The 27980-nt window shown below is 32.0% G+C and overlaps 1 protein-coding gene and 1 long non-coding RNA gene across 2 annotated transcripts; one reads left to right on the top strand and one right to left on the bottom strand.

The window, feature by feature from the left end:
• Positions 1-36: 36 nt before the first annotated feature.
• LOC657429 (uncharacterized protein) lies at positions 37-24865 on the bottom strand. The gene is made up of 10 exons (XM_064357629.1): positions 24626-24865; positions 24443-24576; positions 18645-19102; positions 18162-18593; positions 17879-18109; positions 13413-14397; positions 9609-9970; positions 9296-9554; positions 1788-4610; positions 37-416 (listed from the first exon to the last, which is right to left on the bottom strand). The coding sequence occupies exons 1-10, from the start codon at positions 24708-24710 to the stop codon at positions 201-203; spliced, it is 5985 nt and encodes a 1994-aa protein (XP_064213699.1). The 5' UTR covers positions 24711-24865; the 3' UTR covers positions 37-200.
• On the top strand, positions 8037-8500 carry LOC107398419 (uncharacterized). Its single transcript, XR_001575271.2, has 2 exons — positions 8037-8200; positions 8253-8500. It is a non-coding gene; the product is annotated as an uncharacterized LOC107398419 (long non-coding RNA).
• Positions 24866-27980: the final 3115 nt, after the last annotated feature.

Below are 27980 nucleotides of genomic sequence, written 5' to 3' on the forward strand. Positions count from 1 at the left end.
AAGTTTCCGATCTCTCGAGACAACGTGGTACCAAAATTAAACCACTTAAACTCACCTTTATTGTCTACCATTCTCTGTACATTCGTCATAAAATACAGCGATTTTTACATTTATTTTTTATTCTACAGTAATTATACGGAAAGTAAGCACGAAGATTTACCATCAGACTTCCAAATCCAGTCTTAAAGAGTGCAAATAAATTAGAAATTATCGTGGTCAATGTACGAGATATTCATTCTGTTGAGAAGATTCTCAGCTGCGTTTTTTATTTTCTCGTCCTGAGCCCCGATTAGAAGAACGGCGCCTTGTTTCAAAACGGTGGCCAAAGGCGAGAGCTTTTCAGACGATAGACTACTCAAAAGCTCGAGACATGCCTCCATTGTCTCGATCCGAGTCGTCTTGTACGCCTCAGAGTCCTAAAAAATCGAAATTCATTCCAAAGCGCCAACTCAAAAAACTGAGGTTCAAACCCGGGTCAGGCCAACTTTTTTCAGGTCAAAATTTATATAAATGTGATCGTGTTTATTTTTAAATGGCGTGAGTGCTATAATACGATTGCTACTTAATTTTTAATATAGAAATAGCTTAAAAAACAAAAAATTACATAATACATAAAACCTTAATTTAATATAGTAAATAATATTTGGACATTTTCTGTTAAGTACACATAATCATAACAAAACTGAAACAAAAAATTGAAGATTACTTCTAAAGCAAACACTCAAAAAAGGTTTAAACTCGAGTTTGGTCAACTTTTTTTACAATTTCTACAAGAATATCTTAAAATAGGTAGTAAAAAACTTGAAAACATGAATGCTATTCAGTTTCAAACAAAAATATATAATTTCAAATAAGTTCTTAATTTAGTGTTAAAAGTGAATAAGATTTCGATATTTTACTATACATAATACAGTGGAACCTCTATAAGTCGAAGTACCTGTTGTCATAAAAAAATCTGTATATAATATATCAAAGTTTCGAGATATTGAATATTACTTTTTATACCCATATGTTGTGTTATTTATAAAATACATACAATGTAAGTTCATAAATAAACATAAAAGTCATTAAAGATTTACCACAAAGAGACAAATAAAAAAAATTACAGTTGGTGTTTTCTGATAAAGATCGCCATTTTTAATTGTGAAATATAGTCACACCATAAATTAGTCCTTGCAGTTTACTCGAAACACTTTTTATTTAAATAATTTTCATTTCTTAAACGTCAGATGGAGCAATTAAATCTTCTTTCTTCTTTTAATACCAATTTCCATAATTCCCATTAATCACAATGAGAACGTCTCGCTTCACGAGACATTTCTCTTTAACTTGTTCATAATTTTATGATGTAACTTTCTTAGTTTTAACATCCGCAGTGTTTGTGAATTTTTGACAGTTCACTCTTTTAATTTGTTTTACAATAATAATTTATGCAAGCAGGTAAGATAATCTTTCTTTAAAATTTCTTTCGTAACTAATTTAGCTTTTATTCACTTTAAATGTAACACTGAGGATGAAGCTGGTTTTGCAATAAACATTTTAACATTTGAAAACCGTGGGTCTTATTGACATTATCAATATTTCACAATTCAAAAAATTGACGTACCAACGCGAATCGAGTTCTTTTTTTTAATTTCTTACCCAATTCCAGATAAAAAATATTTTCCAAAAATAAAAAACTCAAAAGTACCTGATACCGAAACTAAAGATTTATTCAAAAACAACATCTCAAAAAACTAGGGTTCAAACCCCTGTCTGGCCAACTTTTTTTTTAAGTTTTGACCTACCTTAAAGATACTCATGGCCCTCTGTTGCTGTATTTCGGGCGGTATCGGCTGTGGCGGTGGCACATTAGCCACCATAAAAGGATTAATCCTCGGACTTGGCGTCTTTTTCTCAAAACTGTCACAACTCGTAATATTATCACTCGAAATGGTCGATTTACGCATTTGAAGCAACGTATTAGTGTCGTATTTAATCGAATTAAGCTCAACTTTATACTTGTCGTGGATCTGTTTCGTATATTTGGCCGCCATGTCATTCGTTTCGTCATCAGTCGATGAGACTTCCTTTGTCTTTTTCAAAATTGTCTCGTCAAGACTACAACTTTGACGTAGTTTGGGTTTTTCTGCCTCATCTTCAGTTTTCACATTTGGCAAAACTTCCTTCTCCAAGTAACCTTCGGAATCAGTGCTTGAACTCAAAGTGTCTTCTTCTTGCTTGAAATCTGCTAATTTGAAAGGTCGGGGTTTGTCGGCAATTTGGTCAAGATTATCACTAGAACTCTTCAATTCGTCTTCACTGTCTTGCACTGGGATGTTTATCGTTAGGTTGATGTAAGATTCGCACAAAAACTCCCACTTGTTTTGCAACCGTCGCAAAAATTGCTCCACGTAGTCCAAATCACTAGAACACCTAACTTTACCATCCTTCCCCAACAATTCTTTCAAGTCTTTGGGTTTGATTGAATATTTCTCAATGCCATCAAGACACAACTCGATTAAAACAATGATTTGGACCACCTCTGAAGTGTTTGCCTGTGTGTACAAATTCGCCGCCTTGCTCAAATTCCCAACCTTCTGAGTCAAAAATTTCAAACCGGGCCTGACATCAAACTGCTTCGCTCTGGCATTACTCACATCCAAACACTTCAACAGAATATCGACATGTTTGGCGTTAACATGCGTCAAAATCCCCCTTAAACTGCACGAATTGATTTGCAAAATGTTCAAAATCGGCGTGATATGATTCAAATTTTGCAAAAGCGCGCTGGAAATCGTCTGAACGAGCATTTGATGCGCCAAAATCCCAACAACCAAATTGCGAAATGGAACCCGCACTGTATACAAATCGGGGTTCAAAATCGAAGACATGTCAAGCGGATAGAGGAGGAAAACATAACTGCGATCATCAATCGTCATACTGGCATCACACTCGCACAACTTGTCGCACTTGAGACAGTTGCGTTGGCATTGCATGAGGAAAACTTGCTGGGCAAGCTCGTACAACCTCTCGTTTTCGGACACTGTGCTGTCTTTACGCGCTGCGACTTTAACTGTCGCCAAGTCGCCGTAAAAACTATCCGAGTTCTCTTTAAATGCGAGAGTTAGTTGGTGGAGAGGGTTAAGCGAGATGGTGCAAGCCCTGTGTAGGGCCACGACCAGAATTTCCCATTGCCCTCCAGTCAAAATCTTACCAGCACTTAAAATAACGTGACGGATGCAGGAAGTCCCTAACCGGGCTATGTTTTCGCTAGGTTGTGTTATACACTCGATTAGGATCAAGAGGAGTTGTTTGAGGGCCAAAGTAGCGGCTGGGTTTTCAACAAAAGGGCCAAAACCTTGCAAATGGTGCAAATAATCGACCACAAGCTCGCTAGCTAAGCCACAACAGTGCTTGAAGTTTTGCCAGATTTCGCCCGGTTTTTGGATCTTGCTGTTCTGGCGCATCCAGTTTTGAACCATCGGGAGTAGCAAGTGATTTATGGAATATAACCCAAAGTTAACGCCCGGGTTATCAATCAAATCCCTTAAAAGTTTGAAGAGGGTTTCAACAACAAATGGTTGGTTTTTATGAGCTGACATGATAGAAGCTGAGGAGAGTCCTTCAAGGAGAATGTACCAGATTTTCAAAACGTTACTTTGCCGATCCATTTTGGCTAAAGTAATACCACTTGATTCGCACAATTCTAAGTCGTGTCTGGTCCCCAAAATCGAGTAACTAATCGGGTCGTAATGGTCTTGGTTGAAGTTAACAACTTCAATATTCTGGATGATTGGATCAACAACTTGCGGATCGGTGTCAATGTTCATGCGATGTGTGACGTTAAAGGAGGGACATTTCGGCATGTTGTACATCATTGATAAGATGGCGGCGCAATTTTGGAGGAGTTTGAGGCTTTCGATGCATAGATCAACCGGTCCGATGACCAGTTTTGAGGCAAAATCATCTTTATCCAAAAACGCCCCTTTCTTACTCTCTTGTTGTTTAACTTGCGGCTCGTTTTCCTCAAAATTGGCGTTTTTGATGTGTGACAAAAGACACAAAATGTAGTCCAAAGCCGCGTTCGCAAACACCAGCGTATTATCAGTCGAGAGGAAAATCCGGAACACGTCCAAAATCGCAGCTGCGTTATTTTTCGCATTGGTAACTCGTAAAGTCCCGAAAAGTGGCCTCCAACCCGAGCAGATCTCTGTCCTGTTGGCTTCCACGAACTCGCAAAGGCAGGACACGATTTGGTCTTGGACGTCCAAGTCGCACAGTTCCAGACAGAGGAGGTTTTCGAATGGTTTGATTAGGGCTTCGTTGAAGTGGAAGTGTGGCAGTTCGGCTTGTTCGTTTAATAGGGCGGTGACTGCGTCATGGATGCATTGGACTGCTTTTTTGGAGATTGTGCGGTCTTTGTGACACGCTGCTTGCATGAAATGGGGGCCGACGATCGACCAGACTTTCATGGTGTGGATTAAAGGGCGGCCGGAACGGATGCACTTGAGGGTTACTTCACCGATTCGGTGGAGGAGGAGAGTGGCTGGGGGTTTTTGCTGGGATTCGAGCTCTTTTTTCCACCATTTTTTCTGCTGGCGAGGGGTGTCCTCATAACGGGTAAAGAGCTGTGTAATAAAAAATATTTTTTCTGTGACCCAAGAACTAATATTTACACATTAAAACTAAAATTTAATCAGCATATGCTATTAAATTTCTTCAGAACCTCTCTACAAGTACTCTTTACAATCACAATTATTCAATTAATTAATTGTTTAAATCGCTGCACAAAAAATTGGTACTGTTATTGTTTGACGCTTATGTTTACTTTAAAAACACGTAAATAATCCAAAGTTACGAGTAAAATGTTTTTGTTTTTTCTTTTAAGACAAAAATTATACCAGTGGTTCATAGCTTTTTACCTGTGCTGACTTGACAGCTCTTTCTTAAGGATGCTTATAATAATAATAATAAAAGTTCAAACAACATTTACCAAACATTTACTAATTTTTTGTTATTCAAAATGCTAGTTCTTGCAATTTTAGACTTACAACAAAACAAATACTCTAAAATAAAATGTAAAAAACCAGGTTATACGAAAACAGCTAACAACTCATTTATTTATAAATAAATTAAACAATTTTTTGTGTCTTGTGTGTAGTGACGAAGTATAAAAACAAATTTAAAAAACAAGTAATTTGACGTTGTATTGTTGTACTACTTTTTTTTAATTTGAATTTATGCGTCCAATCACTACTTCGTTCTATTACAAGTACAGTAACGTGTGAAGAAATAATAGAATGTAAATATTAATTAGAAGAATAAACAAGACTTTTAGAAACTTCACCCTGTTCTCTTGTATGTTTGTGTATATCACATCTACGTGTGATTATCTGTTGCAATAAAGAATTTTTGTAATAAGAATTTTTTTCTATCTTGCGATATCTGGCACTAATTAAATTGGAATTGCCATATCATTAGAAAAACATACTTCTTAACAAGAGAGAATTTTATTTAAAAATGAGCTAAAGGCCGGTTTATATAAAGCTCAATTAAAATTTAATGCGTTGTGAAAAGCTAATTACGTAAATGTGAATATCTGATTGGTTCAATTTGGTCACCCGATTAGTTAATCACGTATTTAATATTGAATTTTAGAATAAATTAATGACGGTTGTATAAATAGACCCTGAATAGAACAAAATAAGGTGAAAAATTTGTTACAACTTTCTGCATCGATAAGAAAATTTTCAATAATCAATCCTGGGATTTCTGGAATATATCTGGAAAAAATAATAATTCTCTAAAAGAGCAAAAATAACTCAATGCAAACTATATTTTTTACACAAATTTAACAATTTACGTTAAAATAGTATAAGTTTAATTGATCGAAATATGCCGTAAAACTTAGAATTTAATTAAGAATTTGTTTTGTGATTTTCTGTATCGTTAAAAAAAATATGAAGTAAAATTTTATTTTGAAACAAATATCTGATACCACTTCAACCGAAAAAGGCAAATCATTTAAAAAGTCAGATAGTTGCGCAAAAACGGCAGTTACATGTAAAATTTAAATAATGTTTGATAATAATAAATTATTAATTGCTAATGACTTGTAAATGTGGTCTTTGAATTGTATTTTTTAGTCTTGATAAAGTGATCAATAAATAAAACCAAGAAACTAGTAGACAACACAGAGAGGAAATTCGTTACTGGTCCTCAATCCTCAATCCCAATTAGGAAACAATAAATAAAAACGAATTCTTTTTTAAAAAATCATTTAAATCGGTTACAAAAATAAGTTAAAAAATAAAACTTACAACTTTCATTAAAGAAAAAAAATCTCATTTTCCATAAAAAAATTCGGCAATTTCTAGCATGTATTCAACCTAAGAGATTCGAACGAAATATACCCCAAATATTAAACTTTTTTTTTGTTACGAAATAAAGTTAGTTAGCTGAAAAATACAGATTTTGAACTGTGTCGACAAGAAAATAAAAGTTTCTTTTAAATTAGACAAATTTTTATTTAACAAATCAATCGATACGTGGAACAAATTCAGAATAGAGTGATCAGTAATTTAAGTTCATTCGCAAAAAGCTCACGAATCACAGCATATAATTGGTCCAATTAGGTCACATGAGCAGTTAATCTGACATTTAATAGCAATGAACTTATTAATGTCGCTTTTGCAAACGGTGCTAAAGTCTATTAAAAAACCTCAGATTTTTTTGCAAAAATTAGAAAATATTTATTTTTTAATTTCGAAATAAAAAACAGGCAAAGAATGTAAATTTTAAAATCTCCTTTGTGCTTTTCTTGACCGATATAAGAAAATGCTCTTACAATCAACGTCTTTTCTTTAAAAGAATAATACAAATGTGTGATTTTTGCTTTTAACTCATTAAAGTAATGGCTTTACTTTTAAGGAGGTTTTTAAAACACGCGCGATTTTTCGAGCACGACGACGTAGTCGGAGTGCTCGAAATAAAGCAAGTGCTTTGAAGACTAGTTATGCACGAATAATTTACGTTATTTTTTTGTTGGTACACTTTGATATAATAAATACTATCATTATAATCATTAAAAAGTTGCCACTTATACTTCACGTTTCTTGGGTTACTAATGTTGCCATGGACACTTTATTTATACACGCTGCTGCGTGCTTTAAATAAGCAAAATAGATTACCAATAAAAAAATTACGCTAAAAAACGATTTCTCCTTATAATAATAATAATAATAATAATAATAATAATAATAATAATAATAATAATAATAATAATAATAATAATAATAATAATAATAATAATAATAATAATTCGTACAGCCATTGATCTCTTCCGAGATATCGGCACCGTCGTATCGAGCATGTTAACTTTGTTAGTTAACAAAATCATCAAGTTTATAATAGCAATGCTCTAATAAATATGATTTTAACTTAGATTTAAATTGTGTCAGCGAATTTAGCAAACGAATGTCCTGCGGCAAATTTCTGAAAATCTGAACAGACTTATAATAAACACCATTTTTAAAAAAAGAGGAGTTATTTTCTGGAATTCGGATGTCTTTACAGAACCTTGTAACTTTATTGAAACTTACATCATATTTGTCTTTATTTTTTTCAAAGAGATGCTCATTCTCTTTCACAAATACTGCGAGACTGTAGATATACATTGATGTTAGAGGTAGAATTTCAAGTGATTTAAAAAAGGGCTTACAACTCTCATGTGGTTTTTTGAAAAGCATGCATCGTATGATTCTTTTTTGCAACACAAAGGCTTCTTTTGAACTGGTAGAAGAGCCCCAAAATATTAATCCATACGAGAGAGTAGAGTGTACATACGCAAAATAAAACATTTTTAAAGTATCTATACTTACACTAGTGCGCAAGTTACGAATAATGTATGAATATTTGGCTAGTTTGCGACATACATAATTACTATGTGCGTTAAATTTTAAAGCTGTATCGATGTATAAGCCTAAAAACTTTACTTCATCGGCCAACGGAACAGATTTTGTACCAAGCTTAATATAGATACTGGATGACATTGGGCCATTTCTATATTGTACCACAAGAGTTTTGTTCATATTTAAGTCTAAAAACTGAGCCTCACAATATTTATACATTTTAGAAATTGCGTCCGAAGCTTCCGCAGAAGTAGTGTGTAGGTCTTTACCTATTGCTATACAAGATGTATCATCAGCAAATTGACAGGGTGAGTATTTATTTAAAGATTCTTTAAGATTGTTTACATAAAGAACGAATAGCAGCGGCCCCAATATGGATCCTTGAGGAACACCTTTTGAAATGGTTATTGGCTCAGACAACACATTCAAGATAGCGCCATTACTGTTATAAGTGAAACGAACTCTTTGAGACCTGTCGGATAAATAAGATCGGAAAAGTTCTAATGCAATGCCTCTGACACCAATATTGAACAACTTGGTTAATAATATTTCATGATCAAGTGTGTCAAATGCTTTAGTAAGGTCAAAATAAATACCGATGACTGATTCCCCACGATCTAAACAGTTTACAATATAATTTAATGTTTCAAAAATTGCAGAATTTGTAGAACGATCTTTAAGAAACCCATGCTGACAATTGGAGAGAAAGTTGTTGAATACGAGATAGTTGTAAAGACGATTGTACAATAACCTTTCAAACACCTTAGAAAACGCTGGTAAAAGAGATATAGGACGGTAGTTGTTGATATCTGCTCTGGATCCTTTACCTTTATAAACAGGAACCACAATAGCTTCCTTTAAAGATTGCGGAAATACGCCTGAACTAAAAGAGTTATTAATAAAATTTGCCAAAATCTCAGAAATGTTTTGATTAACATCTGCCAAAATATTATCAGATCCAGAAGCTTTCTTTTTTGATACACTTTTTATAATGGCTTCAACCTCTAGTTTGTTAGTTGAAAGAAGAAAAAAATTGGAAGAGCAAGATGTACTAAAAGTATTATTAAATTTATTCTTCAGTAAACTATCATCACTGACAATAAAGTGTCTATTAAACATATTTGCCAAAATTGTAGGATCTTTTGTTAAGACGCCAGAACTATTATGTAATTCTATATTACGAGTTTGTGTTGATGAAGAACTAGAAGATCTGATAATGTCCCAAGCCACTCTACTTTTATTGTTACCAGCCTCAATAATCCTTTTATCGTTATAATCAATCTTTGCCTTATTTATCAGTTGTCTATATTCTTAATTAATTAATTAATTGATAATCAAAAAACAATGTTTTTTATTGTTGAATATTTGTCGATAAAATGGGTGTAATTTAGATTTGCACGAACCTGTGTATGCGACGCCTTGCACAACTCCGTCAAGAAACTGCAAAGCCCTGGCAGAGACAACCTCAACGCAGCTGAATGAAACAACTCATCTGCTTTCTGCGACAAAACGCAGCAAACTTTCGCTGCATGAACTCCTCTCAAAATGCCCTGACTTTGGGCATTATGTGCCCCACTGCGTTCCACAATTTCGGCAATCGAGGCATCAGACGAATTCGTGGCGGCATACGAGGCATTATGCAGAAAACTGTAAACGTCCACGCTACAACCCAAACCTATTAAACAGAACCAAAATTAATTTGACAACGGCTTATACCAAGTCTCTTCGTCGTTACTGATATTGAAAGTCATGTTAAGTCTCTCACTGTTGGTGTAAGTGCTCGATGTCACGGTATTGTTTTGCGTGTTTTGGGCAACCATCAAGAGTTGAGTTGAGCCAGTTTTGCTAAAAAGGGCATGTTCGAGGTTGGCTACGGCCACGCAAGCGGAGAAGACATGTGGCCAACAGGCGGCACTGTGCGAGCCAAGGGCTAGCCCTTTGGATAAAAGGACGTCCAAAGAAAGGGCGTGGGAAGCAGGGAGTTTGGCGCCTTGTGGCTTACAGGAAGAAGCCGAAAGTAGCGATAAAATACTGCAGCTCCGGGATTGGAGTTTCAAAGTGTTACTCAAGCTTGCTGCCTGAAAAAAAGTCACTTGAAAAGTCTAAAAGCTTGATCGAGGGGTAAACCGCAGAGGAAATCGCTTACAAACTTTTAAAATCTATTAAAACCGGAGGAAATAAATAAAGATAAACCTACACATAGATTTAAAATTTTCTTCTAATTTCCTCTGGAAAACTGTAACTCGAATTAAGAGAAATCTGTAAGAAATAGTTAAATCACAAAAATCATTTTAAAAAATTAGTATAACTTTTGATGAACGCAAGAAAAAAAAATTAAAGAAATTCCGAAAAAATCAGTAAAAATAAAAAAAAATTCTTCATAGATATAGATAAATCTTTAAGAATACATAAAAATTAATCTGTTCATGGAGGCAGTTTTTACAATAGGCATTTATAAAAAAACAAATAAATACTGAAAACCAGTAAAGAGGAAAAGACTAAGGGTCAGTATCATAATTGACCATGATTTTTTTTAACACTGTCTTTCAGGACTTGCCAAATTTGTAGTTACTAAAAATTATCAAGTTGGTGATTTTATCCAAACTAAAAAAGTACCTAAGGGCCTTTTCAGTCAGTCAGGAGCACTAATAAAACTAATAAAAAAATTTCCTAGTATATCCAAGACTTGTAGTTGAGCTTGTAGTTAATCGACATTTTGAATAATAGTTATTTGTTTTTTTTTTTGTAAAATAACACTAATTAAATTTAACCATATTTTCTACATATTAAAATTTTCTTATCCCGGCGCATCCACCATTTGTCTCTATATATTTGTCTCTAACACATGAAATAATGAATTATTATAAACTTAATAATAATATATCTCCTTTTTTCTTTGTTTTAAATCGCACAAATTCAGTGATGTTCTTTTATTATTTGTATTTGTGCTCTTTTTTTCAGTAAAACAATTTCGCTTATTTACCCATCCTTTTAGAAAAACAATCTCATACTCATACTAATGTAGCTTATTTATCAAATAAATTGTATTATACTATAAACATGATGGATGCGATATCATATATTCTCTGGAAATCTCAAACTTTAGTAAAGAAAAATGATGAAACTATTAGGAAATTCAAGGAACCATAAAAAAAATAAAGTCAAGAAAAATCTGCAAAAACCAAAAGAAATCGAAATAAAGCTTTATAGATAAATCTTGACTGATGAATAAATAATTAATCTATAACCAGATATACCTCTAAAAATCTTTGTCAACTCTAATTAAAAAAAATCAGCAGTGATAATTTAAACAACGAAAATCATTTTAATTGTCCCATAACATACTGTATGCGTCTGTATAATTGTATATGTATTGTAACAAATTCGATATATTTTTTGCTAATTTACTAATCCGTCGGTCAAGCAACAGTTATTGTCTCAGCTTTGCCAATAAATTTAATGTTAAATATTCATCTTTTCTTGTTACTTATTTTTGTATTATCTATGTATTTTATATTGTTATTTAAAATTATTCTGTTTGTGTTAAAATTATATTTTGTAATTATCCAATATAAACATTTTTGTCTGTTGGAAAATAAAATTACTTTTATTTAAACAATTAATGGAGCTCCTGAGAAAATCAGGAACAAATAAAAAAAATTAAAACAAGTCAAAAAAAATAAGTTAAAAGTAGACGAAATTAAAAAAATTTTTTTTAGATAAGTCTTTAAAGTAAAGATAAATTTATAGATAGATTTAAGGTTTCTCTAGCTTTATTTATGAGAAATTTGAAGTAAATATTTTAAATCACATTAGGAATCATTTGGAAAAAAGTTAGTGTAACTTTTAAGAAAGTCAGAGAAAAAAATTTATTAAATTTTAAAATTAAATTTTAGAATGCAACGTGTTTTTAACAATACCCCTATTGTGTAGTTGAGATAAGTATAAATGTCTAGAAAGATATACATAAATATTTCTTCTGAAAATCTCTAACACTAAGCGAAATCTGGAGTGAATTCACGAAAATCTTTTTGAACAATAGGTGCAATTTTTGTGAAAAGCAAAAGAAAATCATTAAGAAATACAAAGAGTGAAACAAGGCAAAACAAAACCAAAGGAAATCAAAAGAAATTTTTACAGATAAACCTTTATGATAGATAAAGACTAGTCTTATATACTAGTCTAGTTCTGACTTCCTCAAGACATCTGTAACTTTAATTAAAAGAAATATGTATGTAGGTAACATTTTGAATATTTAGTGCAACTGTATTGTAGAAATCGAGAGAAAAACATGAAGAAAACCAAAAAATAAAACAAGAAAAATCAATAAAAGATATTTTTTCTGAAAACTTCTAGCTCTAATGAAAAGAAATCTGCAAATAATTTTGAAGTCATCAAAATTATTTTGAAATGTTAGTGTGATCTTGAAAACATTAAGAAAAAATCTTGAGAAAATCCAACAAAATCAAAAATAATTTGTTAAAACCAAAAAAATCAAAAAAAAAACAAAATGTCTAAAAATAGATAAATAAAAACAAATCTATAGATGAATTTAAATATTTCTTCTGAATATCTTTAGAAAATTCTAATTCAAATTAGAAGAAATCTGCAGTGAATACATAAATCAAGGAAATCATTTTGAAAACAAAAGTAATATGAACTTCTCTTCAAACTGGTAGACGTTATGTTTTTTCAACCCTTTGGCTAAAAATTTAAAATGCAAGCAAACAAGTTTAAATATTTTGTTACAAAAAAAAGTACAGCGTTGGGCAAAAATATAGAACCAAGCGTTTTGTGCCTAAACTATGTGCCTTACGAAAAAAACAATTAGTACATCATCAAGTACTCTAAAAATGTAATCATTTTTCAGAAATAATTTTTTTCGAAATTCCTTAAGTCTTCGAGTTATTAATTTTTTTTTAAATGGCACCCCACATCGGCGATTTTTTTGGTTAAAGACCATGCTCTAGAAATTACTTCTAATTCAATAATATTGTATTTAAACCAGTGGTTCTCTGAAAATAAATTATTAAAGTTGCATTCCGAGCCCGTTACGAAGGTTTTTCGAACTTGGTCGAAGTGGTGGTATTCAGAAAACCGTCGTAATAAGCTCGGAATGCGGCTTTAATAATCTATAAAAAAAACACAAAAACAAAATTATTGAATTAGAAGTAATTTTTAGAGCATAAACTTTTAACAAAATAATCGCCGTGGTAAAGTTACATTAAAAAAAATTTTTTTGAATAACAAAAAAGAATTTCGAAAAAATTTATTCTTGAAAAATGTTCACATTTTTGAAGGAGTTGATGATGTACTATTTATTTTTTTTGTAAGGAACATAGTTTAGCCACAAAACGCTTGGTTCCATACTTTTGTCTAACACAGTATATCCATATTTTTACAATGACATTTTTGAACATTTTTTCAAAAAAAAAACTCAAAAAAAAATCGCGGAAATCAAAAAAATAGAACCAAAAAATCAGGTACTGCGGTTTTCCCCCCGATTTTATAAATAAATACCTTATGGAGGCCCTCAAGACACGCCGTAATGATATCATCCCTTATCCTTTGCCGATGCTTCTGCCGCGCCCTTCTCGCCACCAACCGACTCAGAGCCGAAGTCCCCGAAAAAGTGCTTTTCTCGCCCAATGGCGCCCCTAAAACCGAAACCACGGAAGCCCAACAACACGTCAAAACCCTCCGTGAGAGCTTAACTCCTGCCTCAACTTCAGGACTACTCTCCGGGCTTCCATGGACTTTTTGCAACTTCTGCCAATCGGAAAGTAACTGTGACGGACATAAACCACCAACATCTGTCAATAAATTGACCAAAGCTGGCTGTTGGGGCGCTTTGGGGTCATACCCAGCCGTCAGAAGCAACGATTTGGCCAAAACATTTTGGTAAAGTTCGCATAACCAAGTCGCCGAAACGTAGACCAAAACCCCACTGCCATGAATCTCCTCCACAAACTGGGCCTCCGTGATGGGGACGTTGTTGCCCCCATCATGGTTGCCCCCTTGTATCAGCTTCAAGTCGAGCAAAAGGGCCGAATACGTGGCTAAATAAACACCATCGGCGTTCATAATCGTTGAAATTTCGTAGCTTTGGGCCGAGTTGTGTTGGCAACACTTGGAGGCGAATTCTTGCAAAACTTCGTCGACTTGAATGGACGATCTTAGTGATAAAAGGTTTGGGAGAAGTATGTTTTGTAAGGTTTTGACGAAATGGCGGGCGTTGTGACGTTCCACGTCGGTATTGCACTCTTCTAGACCACTTCGGCCCAAGTTGAGCGATTTTGGAAGTTTGTGCAATTTTTGGAGTTGATGGTTGGTTAAAAAACTGTCATCGTCCATTATACTGTCCTCTGATTGGCTCCCGTATTCTTCGGGGCCTTCGGTTGCGCCGGAACAATCCGATTCAGAGCCCCCTTCAATGTCGGGGACGTTGCCCTCAATCCCGCTACTGTCGGAGTCGCTTTGGCATTTCAAATTTGCAACCACGTCCCTGATAATAATAATAATGATAACAACGTAATAAATGCAATTAAAGGCGCAACCACAACACCTAGAAAAACTACGTCCCGTAATAAAAATTCAATAAATGATTAAAGTTTTCTAAAAATTCGACGTTTACTTCCTTGCTTTAATTAAAAAAGTGAAACAATAGTATATTACAAAACAAGTTTCATTATACCATTCTTGAAGCACGGATTCAAGTTTCAGTAACGAGTACCGTAGTTACAAGTTATTTTAAAGAATGAGTGCTTCAAGCTCATTTAAAAATAATTTTTTAATACTATTTTTGTAATTTCCCCTTTTTTTAACGTTTTAAAATTAAAACTCTGTTACACATACAAGTAAAGAAAAGTTGTTCGTTATCTTTGAGTCATGTATTAGTTAAATGAGTGCGTAGCACAAATTTTAAGTAGGAATCACATTCATTTATATTTTATTATTGCCAGAAATAAGGTAACAAAAATATCGTTTTACATTTATAACATTTATTTACTCTCATCCATCATGTTTTAAAAATGTTGTTCGTTATCAAAATTGGTGGATGCGCCGGGATATTTGATAAAATAATACATAAATTAAATTTTCTTTTTTTATCTCCAATTCGTTTCGTACATGAAAACAGCAATTTTTTGCAATACTTTTGATTCAGCTTGTATTTATTAGAAGTATAAAAAATTGTAGACAACTTCTGAAAAAAATTACATGCAGAGAAAAAAATAGAATTTTTAATAACAAACGCTGATAATAATTTATGTGTAATTATTATGCATTTATTTATAACATTATATCTAAGGTGTAGTCTGTGATTAAGCTTTAAAACTCAAAATTTTAGTAAAAATTAAAATTTTTAAAAGCGTTTTCTTTTTGTCATTTCCACCAAAAAATCCCTATTCTATACTTTATCTAAATTCCATTTACATATTTATAAGAAAATATTTATTTCAAACAATTAATAATAATTATAATTAATTTATAATTAAAATAAATTAATTATAAAATTTTAACATTATTTCGATTTATATAATTATTTACTAGTACGTTGTATACCAATTATATTGCAATATGAAATTAAATTGATTCATGAACGTTTGATTTAGTCTGTAGACAAATTCTTAAAAAATTACATGCAGAGACAAAAAAAAATAACAAGCGCTGATAATAACTTATGTGTAATTATTATACATTTTAATTATACTTTTAGTTAGATGTTTAGTGTTTATACCACGTGTTTTACAAGCTTTAAAACTCAAAATTTTAGTAAAAATTAAAATATTTAATAGCGTTTTTTTTAACCACTTGTTATTTTCATCAACAAATCCATATACTATTCTTTATCCATATTTCATTTACATATTTATAAGAAAATATAAATTCTAAACCATAACAATTACATTCTGTAACAAGTTTGGAATAAAGCATATTTCACACGAGTGTAAGTTAAAGTGTGAGTAAAAGTGTTGCACACTATACTTTCTTTACACCTGTAGATAAATTAATTCTGAATTTTTAACATTATTTCGATTTACTTTATTCTTTACTAGTACATAGAATACTAATAATATTGCAATATGAAACTAAGTATAACCTTTTTTATTAATTTTTATTAAGTAACATTTGAAAAACTTGAAAATCACGTCATAAATGTCAGTGTGATGTCACAATATAACACTTACTTACTGTCATCCATCATTTTTTAAAATGTTGTGCGTTATCAAAATTGGTGGATGCGCCGGGATATTAGTTTTAAATTAATAATAAATTAATTTATTTTATTTTCATCTCTAATTCGTTTTGTAAATAAAAACATCTACCACCTTAAGGATTTTTTTAGAAAATAATTCAAAAAATTTTTGCAATACTTTTGAATCATTCTGTATTTATTTATTAAGAATGTAAAAAATTGTAGACAAATTTAAAAAAAAACATGCAGAGAAAGAAGAAAAAAGAGATTTTAATAACAAAAGTTGATAATAATATACATGTAATTATTATACGTTTAAATTACACTTTTAGCTAGATTTTTAGCAGACTTACCCCGTATTTATAACATGATTTATAAGCTTTAAAACTTAAATTAGTAGTAAAAATTAAGATTTTTAAAGGCACACTTGCCACCAAAAAATTCTTATTCCATACTTTACCATATTTCATGTACATATTTATAAAAAAATATTTATTTCAAACGATACCTAGCAGCAGTATATTCTGTAACAAATTTGAAATGAGACATATGTTTAAACACTATACTGTTTCTACACCTGTAGAGAAATTAATTATAAATTTTTAACATAATTTCGATTTATTTTATTCTTCACTAGAACATTGTATACTAATAATATTGCAATATGAAACTAAGTATAACCTTTTTTATTAATTTTTATTAAGTTTTACATTTAAAAAACTAAAAAATCACGTCATAAATGTTGGTATGATGTCAAAATACAACACTTACTTATTGTCATTTATCATTTTTTAAAATGTTCGTAATCAAAATTGGTGGATGCGCCGGGATATTTGTTTTGAATAATAAAAAAATTTAATTTTGTTTTCATCTCCAATTTGTTTTGTACATAAAATCTACTGCTCTGAGGATGTTTTTTTTATAAAATAATCCATACATTTTTTTGCAATACATATTTCTAATTCAGTCTATATTTATTACGAGTTTAAAAAATTAGACAAATTCTGAAAAAAATTGCAAGCAGAAAAAAAAGAGTTTTTAAGAACAAACGCTGATAATAATTTATGTGTAATTATTACGCAATTTAATTACGCTTTAAGCTAGATTTTTAGCAGACTTACCCCGTATTAAAATTTTTTTAAGGCGTTTTCTTTTTAAACACTTGCCATTTTCTTTTTTTGTTAATTTTTATTAAGTTTTACATTTAAAAACTTAAAAATCTCGTCATAAATGTCGGTATGATGTAAAAATATAACACTTATTTACTATTATACATCATTTTTTAAAGTGTCGTTCGATATCAAAATTGGTGGATGCGCCGAGATATTCGTTTTAAATAACACGTAAATATATTTAATTTATTTTTATCTCCAATTCGTTTCGTACATAAAATCTACCACTCTGGGGATTTTTTTGCAAAATGAATTTTTTGCAATACTTTTGAACTTTTGAACAAAAAAATTTATTTCGTATCTAAAACCACCATTGGACGTAAAATGATCGAAAAATTGTTAAAAAAATGTCTTCTAGAAGACTATCTATTTTCTACTTATTTTCCGAAAAACTATTATTAATTAATGTGTTTTTAATAATTGCTCCAGAAAAATGCATGCCGCACAATTTTTTTAAAAAGACCTATACAATTGAAATCGGGAAAATTGGAGGAAATCAAGGAAAAAACGTACATGTAAAAAAATCAAAACAAAAAAATTTCGAGTGCGGTTATTTTCAAAGCACTTTTTCTAGGTGACGCGTTTTGAATTGCACTTAGTAATAATAATAACACTACCGGTAGGGCTTCGGAAGCCTTGCCAACGACTGATACGTCAAAGGTCCAGTATAGTCAGCCTGTTCCAAAGTCACATATCTCGAATTTGCAATTTCTGCACCCTCTTGATTGAGCCCCTCGCCCCTACAAAGCGCCTCAAGTGACCCTAAAAGCGCCCCCACACACTCAACACTCGCCAAAAGTACATTCGTGTCGCTACATTGTGACGACTCCTCAATCGAATCCATAATTCTAAAAAAAAAATTTCATCTTTGTTTTACCTCACAAAAATTGAAGTAATTACAGTCGGATTATAGCCATATCGTCCCCCGCATGTCTATGAATAGCCCCACTAAGTAGCAAAAGATCAGCGAGACGCCCTGGCGACCTTAACAGTTCACGGGCGGCCCTTAAAGGTTCAAGTCTTTTGAGTGGACTCGGGAGAAGGAGCATACGATGGAAAAGGGCTTCAAGGACAGGACGAAGGGCACGTTCACGACCAACAAGACGCACGACTTGGATACCGATACTGTAGATGATTTTGCTCTGATTGGTGGTGAGGGAATGCCCAGTTGGGTCACCCGGAGCACCCAGAAGGGACAAAAGGGCGGGACAAAAGCGTTGCCAAAGGAAAGTGGTGAAGTGGATGTTAGAATGAACGGTGTGTGGAAGGGTGTTGACAAGGGTTAGGAGACACTCAAGGAGAAAAATCGTAAGATCGGCCGATTTTGGTTGCCTGAAATCGCAACTAGAAAAAAAACAAAACAAAATTTCCCCAACTCCTTACGTTTTGGCCTCTTCTAGTCTGCTGCACAAGTATTGCATAACAGGAATTGCTTCGTTAAAACACGCAACTGCCGACGTTTTCGTGTACACCATCTCGGCACTGCTGCCTGAATTTTTGTGCTTTTGCTGCTGTTGTAAGATTTCTTGGCACTCTTCGTCCAAGAAGGTGCAAAAGGCGGTCAGAGTTTGGCTCGCTGCGGCTTGAGCAGCTGCTCGGACAGGTTGTGTACCGTTTTCGTAGGCCTCTCCACATCGTGTTATCAGAAGCATGACCAAACGGCCGTTCAAGGCCCAGCTTGCTGAACATGCCAGGTTTAGGACTACGCGCAAGATGTGGACTTGTGTGTCCTCGCATTGTGTTAGCATAGAAGATGTAGCGAGGAGTAACTGCGCGGGGAGCCAGAGAGAATCATCTTCTGGTTCAGTGCCCGATTGGAAGCGCTCGTCCCTCACTATTTTCTACAAAATACCCAACATAGAGACTTTTGTCAGTTCAAACGTTCAAACGTGATTGTACGTTTTGAAAGATTTTAAAAAAAAATTAAGTATATTGAGTTTCTAATCTAATGATAAGACTGATGTAACAAAAAAAATATTTTTATCTTTTTTGGTCTGTACTAGCTTTATGTAAAATAAGTGAGTTTGTGTCATTTCTGCTCTTCATTGGTAACTTTTCGGTCCGTTTAAGTAAATTAGAATCCCTTTATTCTATTGACTGGTCTTTTTTAATTAATTATAATGATATCGAAAAAGCATGTTCCCTGTTTTATGACACACTAAACAACATCTTTGCATTACATGTGCCGAAGTACTCATCTCAAAAAAACGGCAAATATCACTATCCTCCATGGTTTAATGGTGAGATTATCAACTGTCTCCGTAAGAAGAAAACTAAAAGGGATGATATTCTTAACCTCTTCAAACACTATCGTTCTTGCTCCAAATCACTAATATCCTCTGCCCACAAAACGTATATCCGTGTAACTCAAGAATCTTTAACAAACAACCCTAAAAATTTCTGGAAATTTGTTCAACAAAAGAAAAGTGCAACCAGGATCCCAGGTCTTATGAAGTACAATAATCAAGAATTACATGACCCGCTCTCCATAGTCAATGCTTTCAGTAACTATTTCAGTAGTGTGTATATTCAGTCCCAGCAGACTGTAAACAAAAACGATGCTTCCTCACTGATTAATAACATCACGGTCTCTATAGATAACATTACTGAAGAAGAAATTTTCCAAGCGTTAGTACGGTCAAAAGATTCGTTTACCTCTGGTGTTGATGGCATTCCAAGTTTCCTCGTCAAAGACTGTGCTCATATTTTTGTCAAACCTCTTTTTTATTTATTCAATCTTATTGTTAAAACCTCTACTTTTCCTGCAGTTTGGAAAAAATCTATTATTTGCCCGGTATTTAAAAAAGGTGATATTTCTGATGTTCATAACTATAGACCCATCGCACTGCTATCTAACTTTGCCAAAATTTTTGAGACTGTATTATACAGAAGAATTTACCCAAACATCAAACACATTATAACGCCTACTCAGCATGGTTTTATGGAGAAACGGTCTACCGTGACAAATTTGTTACATTTCACTCAAGGTGTCGCTGTTGAGCTAGATGTAAATGGGCAAGTCGACGTAGTGTACACGGACTTTCAGAAGGCGTTTGACCAAATGGATTATTTTATACTTCTCGATAAATTACGGCACATAGGTTTCAGTAGCTTCCTACTTGATCTCTTAACTTCCTATCTTGTTAATCGTGAACACTTTGTTAGATACAGGAACTGTTTATCTTCTAGCTTCGTACCAACTTCCGGAGTGCCGCAAGGCTCAAATTTAGGTCCTTTACTTTTTCTATTATTTATAAACGATATTACTGCAGCAGTAACTTGTAACAGTCTTCTATTTGCTGATGACCTTAAGCTTTATAATATCATAAAAACCGGTAATGATTGTCAAGTCTTGCAGAATAACATCAACAATCTCCTCCAGTGGTGCGAAGCTAATAGGCTAAACCTAAATATATAACAAACTTTTATTTGTGAATCATATTACAAATATTGTTAATAGCGCGTATAAAACTTTAGGATTTATTTATCGCAACTGTAGAGAGTTTACTAATTTAAGAGCCATAAAAGTCTTATTTTTTGCCCTTGTACGCTCCAAGTTAAATTATTGTGCAATTATTTGGTCACCTATATATGCCACACACATAAATAGTATTGAATCAGTCCAAAGAAAATTTTTGAAACTGCTATGGTATATTTCTTTTAAAAATTACCCCGATAGGGGATGTGACCAACTAGTGCTTTTAAGGACATTTAATATCAATTCTCTAGAAATTAGGAGAATTATCTCAAGTATTGCATTTTTACATAAATTACTAAACAACAAGATTGACTGTATTGCTCTTGTTAATAAGATAATTTTTCTGGTTCCTAGAATTAACTCACGTCATCCCATGACTTTTTACAGTTGCAGTTGTAATACGAATGTTCTATTAAAATCACCTTTATATGTAATGTGTAGTAATTTTAACAAAATTAGCAGTATTTGTGATATTCATTTTCATTCATTTAATTACATTAAAAATCATATAATTAGTTACTTTAGTGGCTAGGTAAAATTTAATTTTAGTTCTTGTTTCTTAATTTAATATTATAGTATTATTATTAGTTTGTTTTAGTTTATTTAAATTATTAGTTCTTGCATGCAGCACGATCATTAAGTTTAAGTTTATTTTCTGTAATTGGGTGTTTCACCTGTTGAAAATAAATATTATTAAAAAAAAAAAATTAGGTGAGAAACGCGTTTTCACGAAGAAATACAAATTATACCAAAAGGTTTTTAAAAATTTTGATCTAGTCATCCATGACAGTTACGCTAGCAGTGAAACATATTGCGTAACTAACTTCAGCATCGCCTTATCTGTTCAAATTGTTCACCGAAGAACATAACATTTTTTCTCTTATAGGTTTAATAATGTTATTCCATAGATACGAGTAGAGGTAGTCTACCTTTTTTGTTGGTAATATTTTAAGCCTTCTTTTTAATATCTGAACCCTGTATTATAAACACTATTTTAAAACACGCTTTCCCTAGCAACGTATTTTAAATTCAAATGTTGCAACAAAAAAAAACTATAATAACACTCATACGAAAATGCTTAAAGTTCTTAGGTGTATAATGATGCAACTCGCATACGCTCGTTGCATAACAACAGCCCTCGAACTTTAAGCTTGTGTTTTAGCACTCGAATTATTAATAACTACATATATCTTAATCTGTAGAATAAAGTGAGCATCACTCATAGATAATGTACAACTTTTCTTTACTTGTATAATAAACTAATAAAGTTAGAATCTTAATTCCGAGTTAAAATAACTGTCATGGATAACTAGATCAAAATTTTAGAAAATCCCACGGTACTTTTAGTGTTCTTTATTGACTATGGATAAGTTATTACACTTTCTGAAGAAAGAAACTGACTTGAATGACTTTTCCAAAATTGTTATTTTTTCATTATTTATTACCAATTGTTTTACATTATAACTTATTTACATTAAATTTTAATATAAAATTTCATTAAACGCGCCACTGTCCTGATGTCATCTCACTACATACTTACACAGTGTGATTTTTAAAAAGAGCAGACGCTGTAGAATTTTTATTAATAGTTCGATTTCCAAAATTAATAATATTGAAAAAAAATAGTCAAAGTTAATAAAACTTAGTTGCTGTATGGATAATAAAATAATAAGACTATAAAACCTATTCTCCAATAAAATTATTAAAATTTAATAACCGTTAAGTGTAGTGTCGTTACTATTTCAATAACCCATAAAAAATTTAGATTTGGGATTTTAACAATTGTTAAATTTTTGCAGCTCTTTAAACAAGTTACAGAATTTTTAATAAAAACTGGCAATAATAATTGCCTGAAATAAATTAGAATCTAATTTACAGTACGCTAATGCTTTTTTTGTTGATGGTTGAATAGAATAGAACAATTACATTTTTTAGCAACTTTTCGAAAATTAATTGTTTCTTCTTCAGGCCTCAAATTCTTTATTCTTATTCTTAAAAAAGTAAGTTTGCCTTTGCTCGTCGCATTTCTAATCTCAGCTGTGCCTTAACTAGAAACATCGATACTTTTTAACTCATAAGAAAAATCGAATATCCCAAACAAATTTAACCAAACTTTTGATGCGCTTTTTAAAAAAAATGCCTTTATTTAAACAATAATTTTAGAAAATATGTTGTCCTACGCTTAAAACAGATTCTACAATTATCAAAATTTTACATTCTTATTTTTTTTCTACTTTATTTTTGGCTTTATATAGATTTAAAAGAATTATAGTAGCCGCACTTTCTCACTCTTTTCTAGGTATTGTATCTCATTTTCATTTAGCTCTATCCGAAGAGGTATAGTTACCTGCTTATATAAACTAAATACGCTAAACTAAATACTCATTTTTTTAAAATTAAATTCTAAAAGAATACAAAAAATATAACTGTTTAATAGAAATCCACAAATAATGAACTTGAAAGATCACAGTTTTAGCTACTGTTTACAGTTCTGCATTACAGAATTATATTAATTTATAACAATTATTTTTTAATATCAAAAAAATCTAAATTAACAGTTGTTCTACATGTACTCGTACATGAAAAAGCATGACTTTATTTTTCCGTGTCGAGAGTATTCAAGAAAGGGACGGAAAAAAGATAGCAAAGTACTCTTCAAATCAATAAAAATTCAGCTGAAAATATAAACTTTTACGGGATAAAAACGTTTTTTATTTTTATGTTCTACTCAAAATAGCCGGAGCTGAAGATGCAGTGACATCTTAACAGCTAACAACAGACAACGTACTTTTTTTCGATTTATGCGATTCAAAAACTTCCAACAAAACAGAAAATCAGTGAGCGAATGTGTGTACACTATTTTTATAAAATCCTCAAGAATAAAGTTGAATATATAGGGTGTTTTACACAGCTGCACCTAATGTGCGCAGCCAAATATACAAAAGTCACAAAATACTAGATTCAAATAATACACATTAAATTATTTATTTTTGGAAACCCATACAGGTTTTTAGAAACAATTCTTGTGTTCTATCAAGAGTCACAATGAACATGATTCTAATCTATTTATTTTACTCTCTATCTAACTAAAAATGTTGTAATTTTTTGAAGAGGTGAACAAAGAAGAGATGACTATCTGTGTGACTATCTAATTTTTCACAATTTGTAATCGAGTTCGAATCGGAATACAAATATATGAAATGTATAATTGTGCCAAGAATAAAAGGAGAAGACACAAAAAATACAAAAAAAATTTTTACGTCATTTACGATGGTGCCGAACATTTTACACTAGTTCCAACAGTCAAAAAGTTATTTTACATTTATTTGAATGGTTAAAGCTCTGAAGCTTCTATGAGTTATACTCCCAATTTAAAATCAGAATGTTTAGACCAAAAATACACCATGACATTCACGAAGGGTAAACCGCAGAAGAAATCAAAAAAAAATCTTGAGCAATCAATCAAATCACAGAAAATCATTTAAAAAAATTGGCAAAAATCTTAGAAATCAGACCAAATCCCGTAGAAATTTTAAAAAATCTGGTATACAAAATTTAGGATACGGTTTACTCCTCAGACATTTAGAACATTTCTAAAATCGTCATCTTACACTAAATTTGAGGCCTAGAACCTTAATTTTGGCTCAAACAACTTCGATTAGCGATTATTTTGGCGACTTGTTGCGCCAGTGTCATCACTTACATTGAGTCCTGTCAGGGCCAGCGACACAAGTTTGCTCTTTTTGCTTTCGAGGGCCAATTTCAGAGGAATAAAGCAGGCGGTTCGTAGCTCGTGGCTGGGGCTGCGGAGGAGGTTGTTCTGGTTGCATAGCAGATCTGAAATGGTTTGGTGGAAGTTTGTGGTGCGTTTGATTCGGGGACTTACCGTGGGCTTCTTGTGCGCTCTGTTTTAAATTCGACAATTTCGTTCCCGTCGATTCTTTAACAATATTGAGGAGTAAATCTTCCATTGTGTGGTGATTAAGCGGCTAACATATTGCGGATTGATGACTGGTTGTTGTGACTGAGCATGTCTGGGCAAAATCAATACTTGCCTGAGTTGGGGATCAACAAGTGGATTTAACGAAATGTTTAGAACGGAATGGAAATACGTGATAGTGAATGACGCAGTTTTCATATCCTGTGATAAGGCAAACAGAAATTTTTATTTGGTTTGTACTTTGCAGGCGATTCAGTCTCAGTAGACTGAAAACCATTGGATATGAAATAAAAAAACTAAAAAAATTTTTTTTTCGAAAAAAGATTTCATTTAAAAGATGCACTAAAAAGCAAAAAATAATATTTTTCTATAAAAGGAGAATGTTTTTGCTTGCGAATTAGGATTTTAAAATTTATAAAAGTTTTGGTAACTGTGCTCAGTTTAAAAAAGTAATTCTGTAATGCCGTATTGTTATAACTTATGACCGTCCCCAAAACTTTTATAAATTTAAAAATCCTAATTTATAAGCAAAAATCTTTTCCTCTGATAGAAAAACATTATTTTTTGCTTTTTAGTGCATCTTTTAAATAAAAGATTTTTTCTAAAAAAACATTTTTTTTATTTATTGCTTTTTAGACTCCACTTATTCTAAACGTCATTTTCTCTAGAATTTAGTTTCATCGTATTATTTAACACCATTATTTTGCTGATTTGTGCAAACTTGTTTAGTGGTATGTGATAGAAGAATATATTTCACAATGACCAACATACCGTTAATGTTGGTATAAGTTACGATATGTACACATCGAAAACCCATTTGTAAAGATAACCTAAAACTCTTAAACCCCATTTAACCCCTCTAGGGGGTATTTAACTAAATAGTTTTGCATTGTCACGCAGATTAAGTAAGAATGCAAAATTTAAATTTTTTGGAACAACGGGAACCCTTTCAAATTTGGCTCCGGAAATATGAAAACAGACATACAGACCACAGAGTAAGTTAAATAAAAGCTTTTAATATTAACGATAAAATTTTAAGAGAGTGGCCATAACTATCAAGTAGCCAAAATTTGGAATATTCTTTCTTCTTATGAAAAGTTCTGAAAGTCAACTAAGAAAGTAAAACCATTTCTTCTTTTGCTATTATCATGTAACTTTGGCATTCTTTGCAAGAGGATTGTATGAGGTAATAGGAAAATAAAACAAGTCGCAAAAAATTATTAGCTATTTATTTTGAATCCACGAAATAAGCCCACATGCAAAATGTGCAGAAGAAAAGTGCTCACACGGAAAAAAGCTCACACCGAAAATACTCACACGGAAAAAACCCACACAGAAATAAGCCCACGTAGAGATAAACGCACATAGAAAAAATTTTACATGGAAACAACTCCACATTGGAAAAAGCCCACACAGAATAAAACCCAAAAAAAAACTCATATGAAAAATACCCACAAGTAGAAAACTCACGGAAAAATTAACTCACTAAAAAAAAAACAATCTCTGTGATCCTGGAGAGATTTATAAAATTATAATTATTCGGATAAAAATAAAAATATTTTAGTATTTTAGAATCAGTTTTTGCTATAATCCTATACAAAAATGAGCTTTTTAAATTAAGATAACCAATAATTTTTTTTTAGACAAAGACAACTCAATTTTATTTGCTGTATTTTTTTGTTTTACTTACAAATTTAAAGTTATATAAATTTATCTTAAACCTAGACTGAGTGATCTCTCCGCATTTGTCATTCCTTTTTACAATAATTTTTTGTATTGTTATTCTCGCAAATTATGAATATCAAATTATCCCCTATGTTAAGGAATAATTTAGCAAAAATTTGAAGTTGGGTAGGGAATAGCAAAACGCATCGTAAAGTAAAATTCTTGTATATCGAAAAATCAAAGTTTTCACAAAAAATTGTTTTGGTCCCAAATTTTAAGAACCGCTAAAGCGGAATGATAAAAATTAGCTTCTTATTTCGCTCAAAAAATATAGACTTTAAGATGGAGGCACCTTGAGAACGTTAAATGATAAAATGTCAGCTGCATCACCCCGAAAATATTACAATCGACTCATTTGAAACGTTTTTGTTTTTTTTTTTCAAAATATTTAAGTTTTTGAGAAAATTGCTGCGATATTCGAGTTGCTATACCCGGCTGTAGTAAACACAGGTACTGTTCTAACAATGATCATTTTAACAGAATTTAGATAATTGATGCAATCTCTATACGAAAGCGAAAACAAAACAAAATGATGCCGACAAGACAAGATTATCCCTCTTTTTTACGATTCTGTAGGTCCTAGAATGTTGAATTTATAGTGTATCATTTAAGTAAACAAAAAAAGTAGAGTGAATTTGAAAAATATGGCATAAAATATTTTTTACTACTTTGATTTCACAAAGTGTTCATTGTGAAATTGAAAATAGTTTCACAAAGCGAACTTTTGTGCAACTCCTAAGAGTTGTATTGGCAGTGGGGGTCATCAGTCATCAGTCGTTTATTGATAAAGCCCGAATAATTAACAAAATTAAGAGGAAATAGTTTGAACAGATTGTAATAAATTAAATTAAACAAAAACAAACAAAATAGTATATTACATTCGTTTTATAAGACTTAATTGTGGCACTCATTCTATTGAAGTACTGCTTCGTCATGCCTTACAAACAATATACTATTTTTTAGTGAGTTATAATAGTAGAATAAGACAAAAAAGAGTTTATTAATGAATAGGAGCTAGTGGGGAAACGTAATAACTTATTCTTTCTATGTGTTTTTCTACGTGAGTTTTTATCCGTTTAGGCCTTTTACCATGTGAGATTTTTTTCGACGTGAGTTTTTTTTGTGGGCATTTTTCCGTATAAGCTTTTTTTCTCTGTGGGTGTTTATATTTTCCTGTGCGCATTTTTCGTCTGGTTTTTTCTAGTCAGGTCAGGTCAGGTCATATACAATTTTTTTTACTAGTCAATATACTATTTTTTAGTGAGTTATGACAGTAGAATAGGACAAAAAAGAGGTTATTAATGAATAGGAGCTAGTGGGGAAACGTAATAACTTATTCTTTCTATGCGGTTTTTTTTGATACGTAGGTATTTTAAGGGTGAGCTTTTTTTTCTATGTGAGTTTTTATCCGTTTGGGCTTTTTTGGGTGTGGGTTTTTTTTCATGTGGAGTTTTTTCTTTGTGGGCATTATTCTGTGTGGGCTTTTTTCCATGTGTGATTTTTTTTGAAGTGAGTTTTTTTCGTCTGGTTTTTTCTAGTCAGGTCAGGTCAGGTCATATACATTTATTTTACTAGT

The sequence above is a fragment of the Tribolium castaneum genome, chromosome 6 (genome assembly GCF_031307605.1).
Source record: "Tribolium castaneum strain GA2 chromosome 6, icTriCast1.1, whole genome shotgun sequence".
Taxonomy (NCBI): domain Eukaryota; kingdom Metazoa; phylum Arthropoda; class Insecta; order Coleoptera; family Tenebrionidae; genus Tribolium; species Tribolium castaneum.

What these genes read in the sequence shown, in the direction of transcription:
- LOC657429 (XM_064357629.1), bottom strand. Translation starts at nt 24,710, where the DNA reads ATGGAAGATTTACTCCTCAATATTGTTAAAGAATCGACGGGAACGAAA. An exon ending in TGGCCCTGACAGGACTCAAT is followed by an intron (nt 19,103 to 24,442) that starts GTAAGTGATGAC and finishes GGTATTTTGTAG; the next exon opens with AAAATAGTGAGGGACGAGCG. An exon ending in AGTAACGACGAAGAGACTTG is followed by an intron (nt 9,555 to 9,608) that starts GTATAAGCCGTT and finishes TTTGGGTTGTAG; the next exon opens with CGTGGACGTTTACAGTTTTC.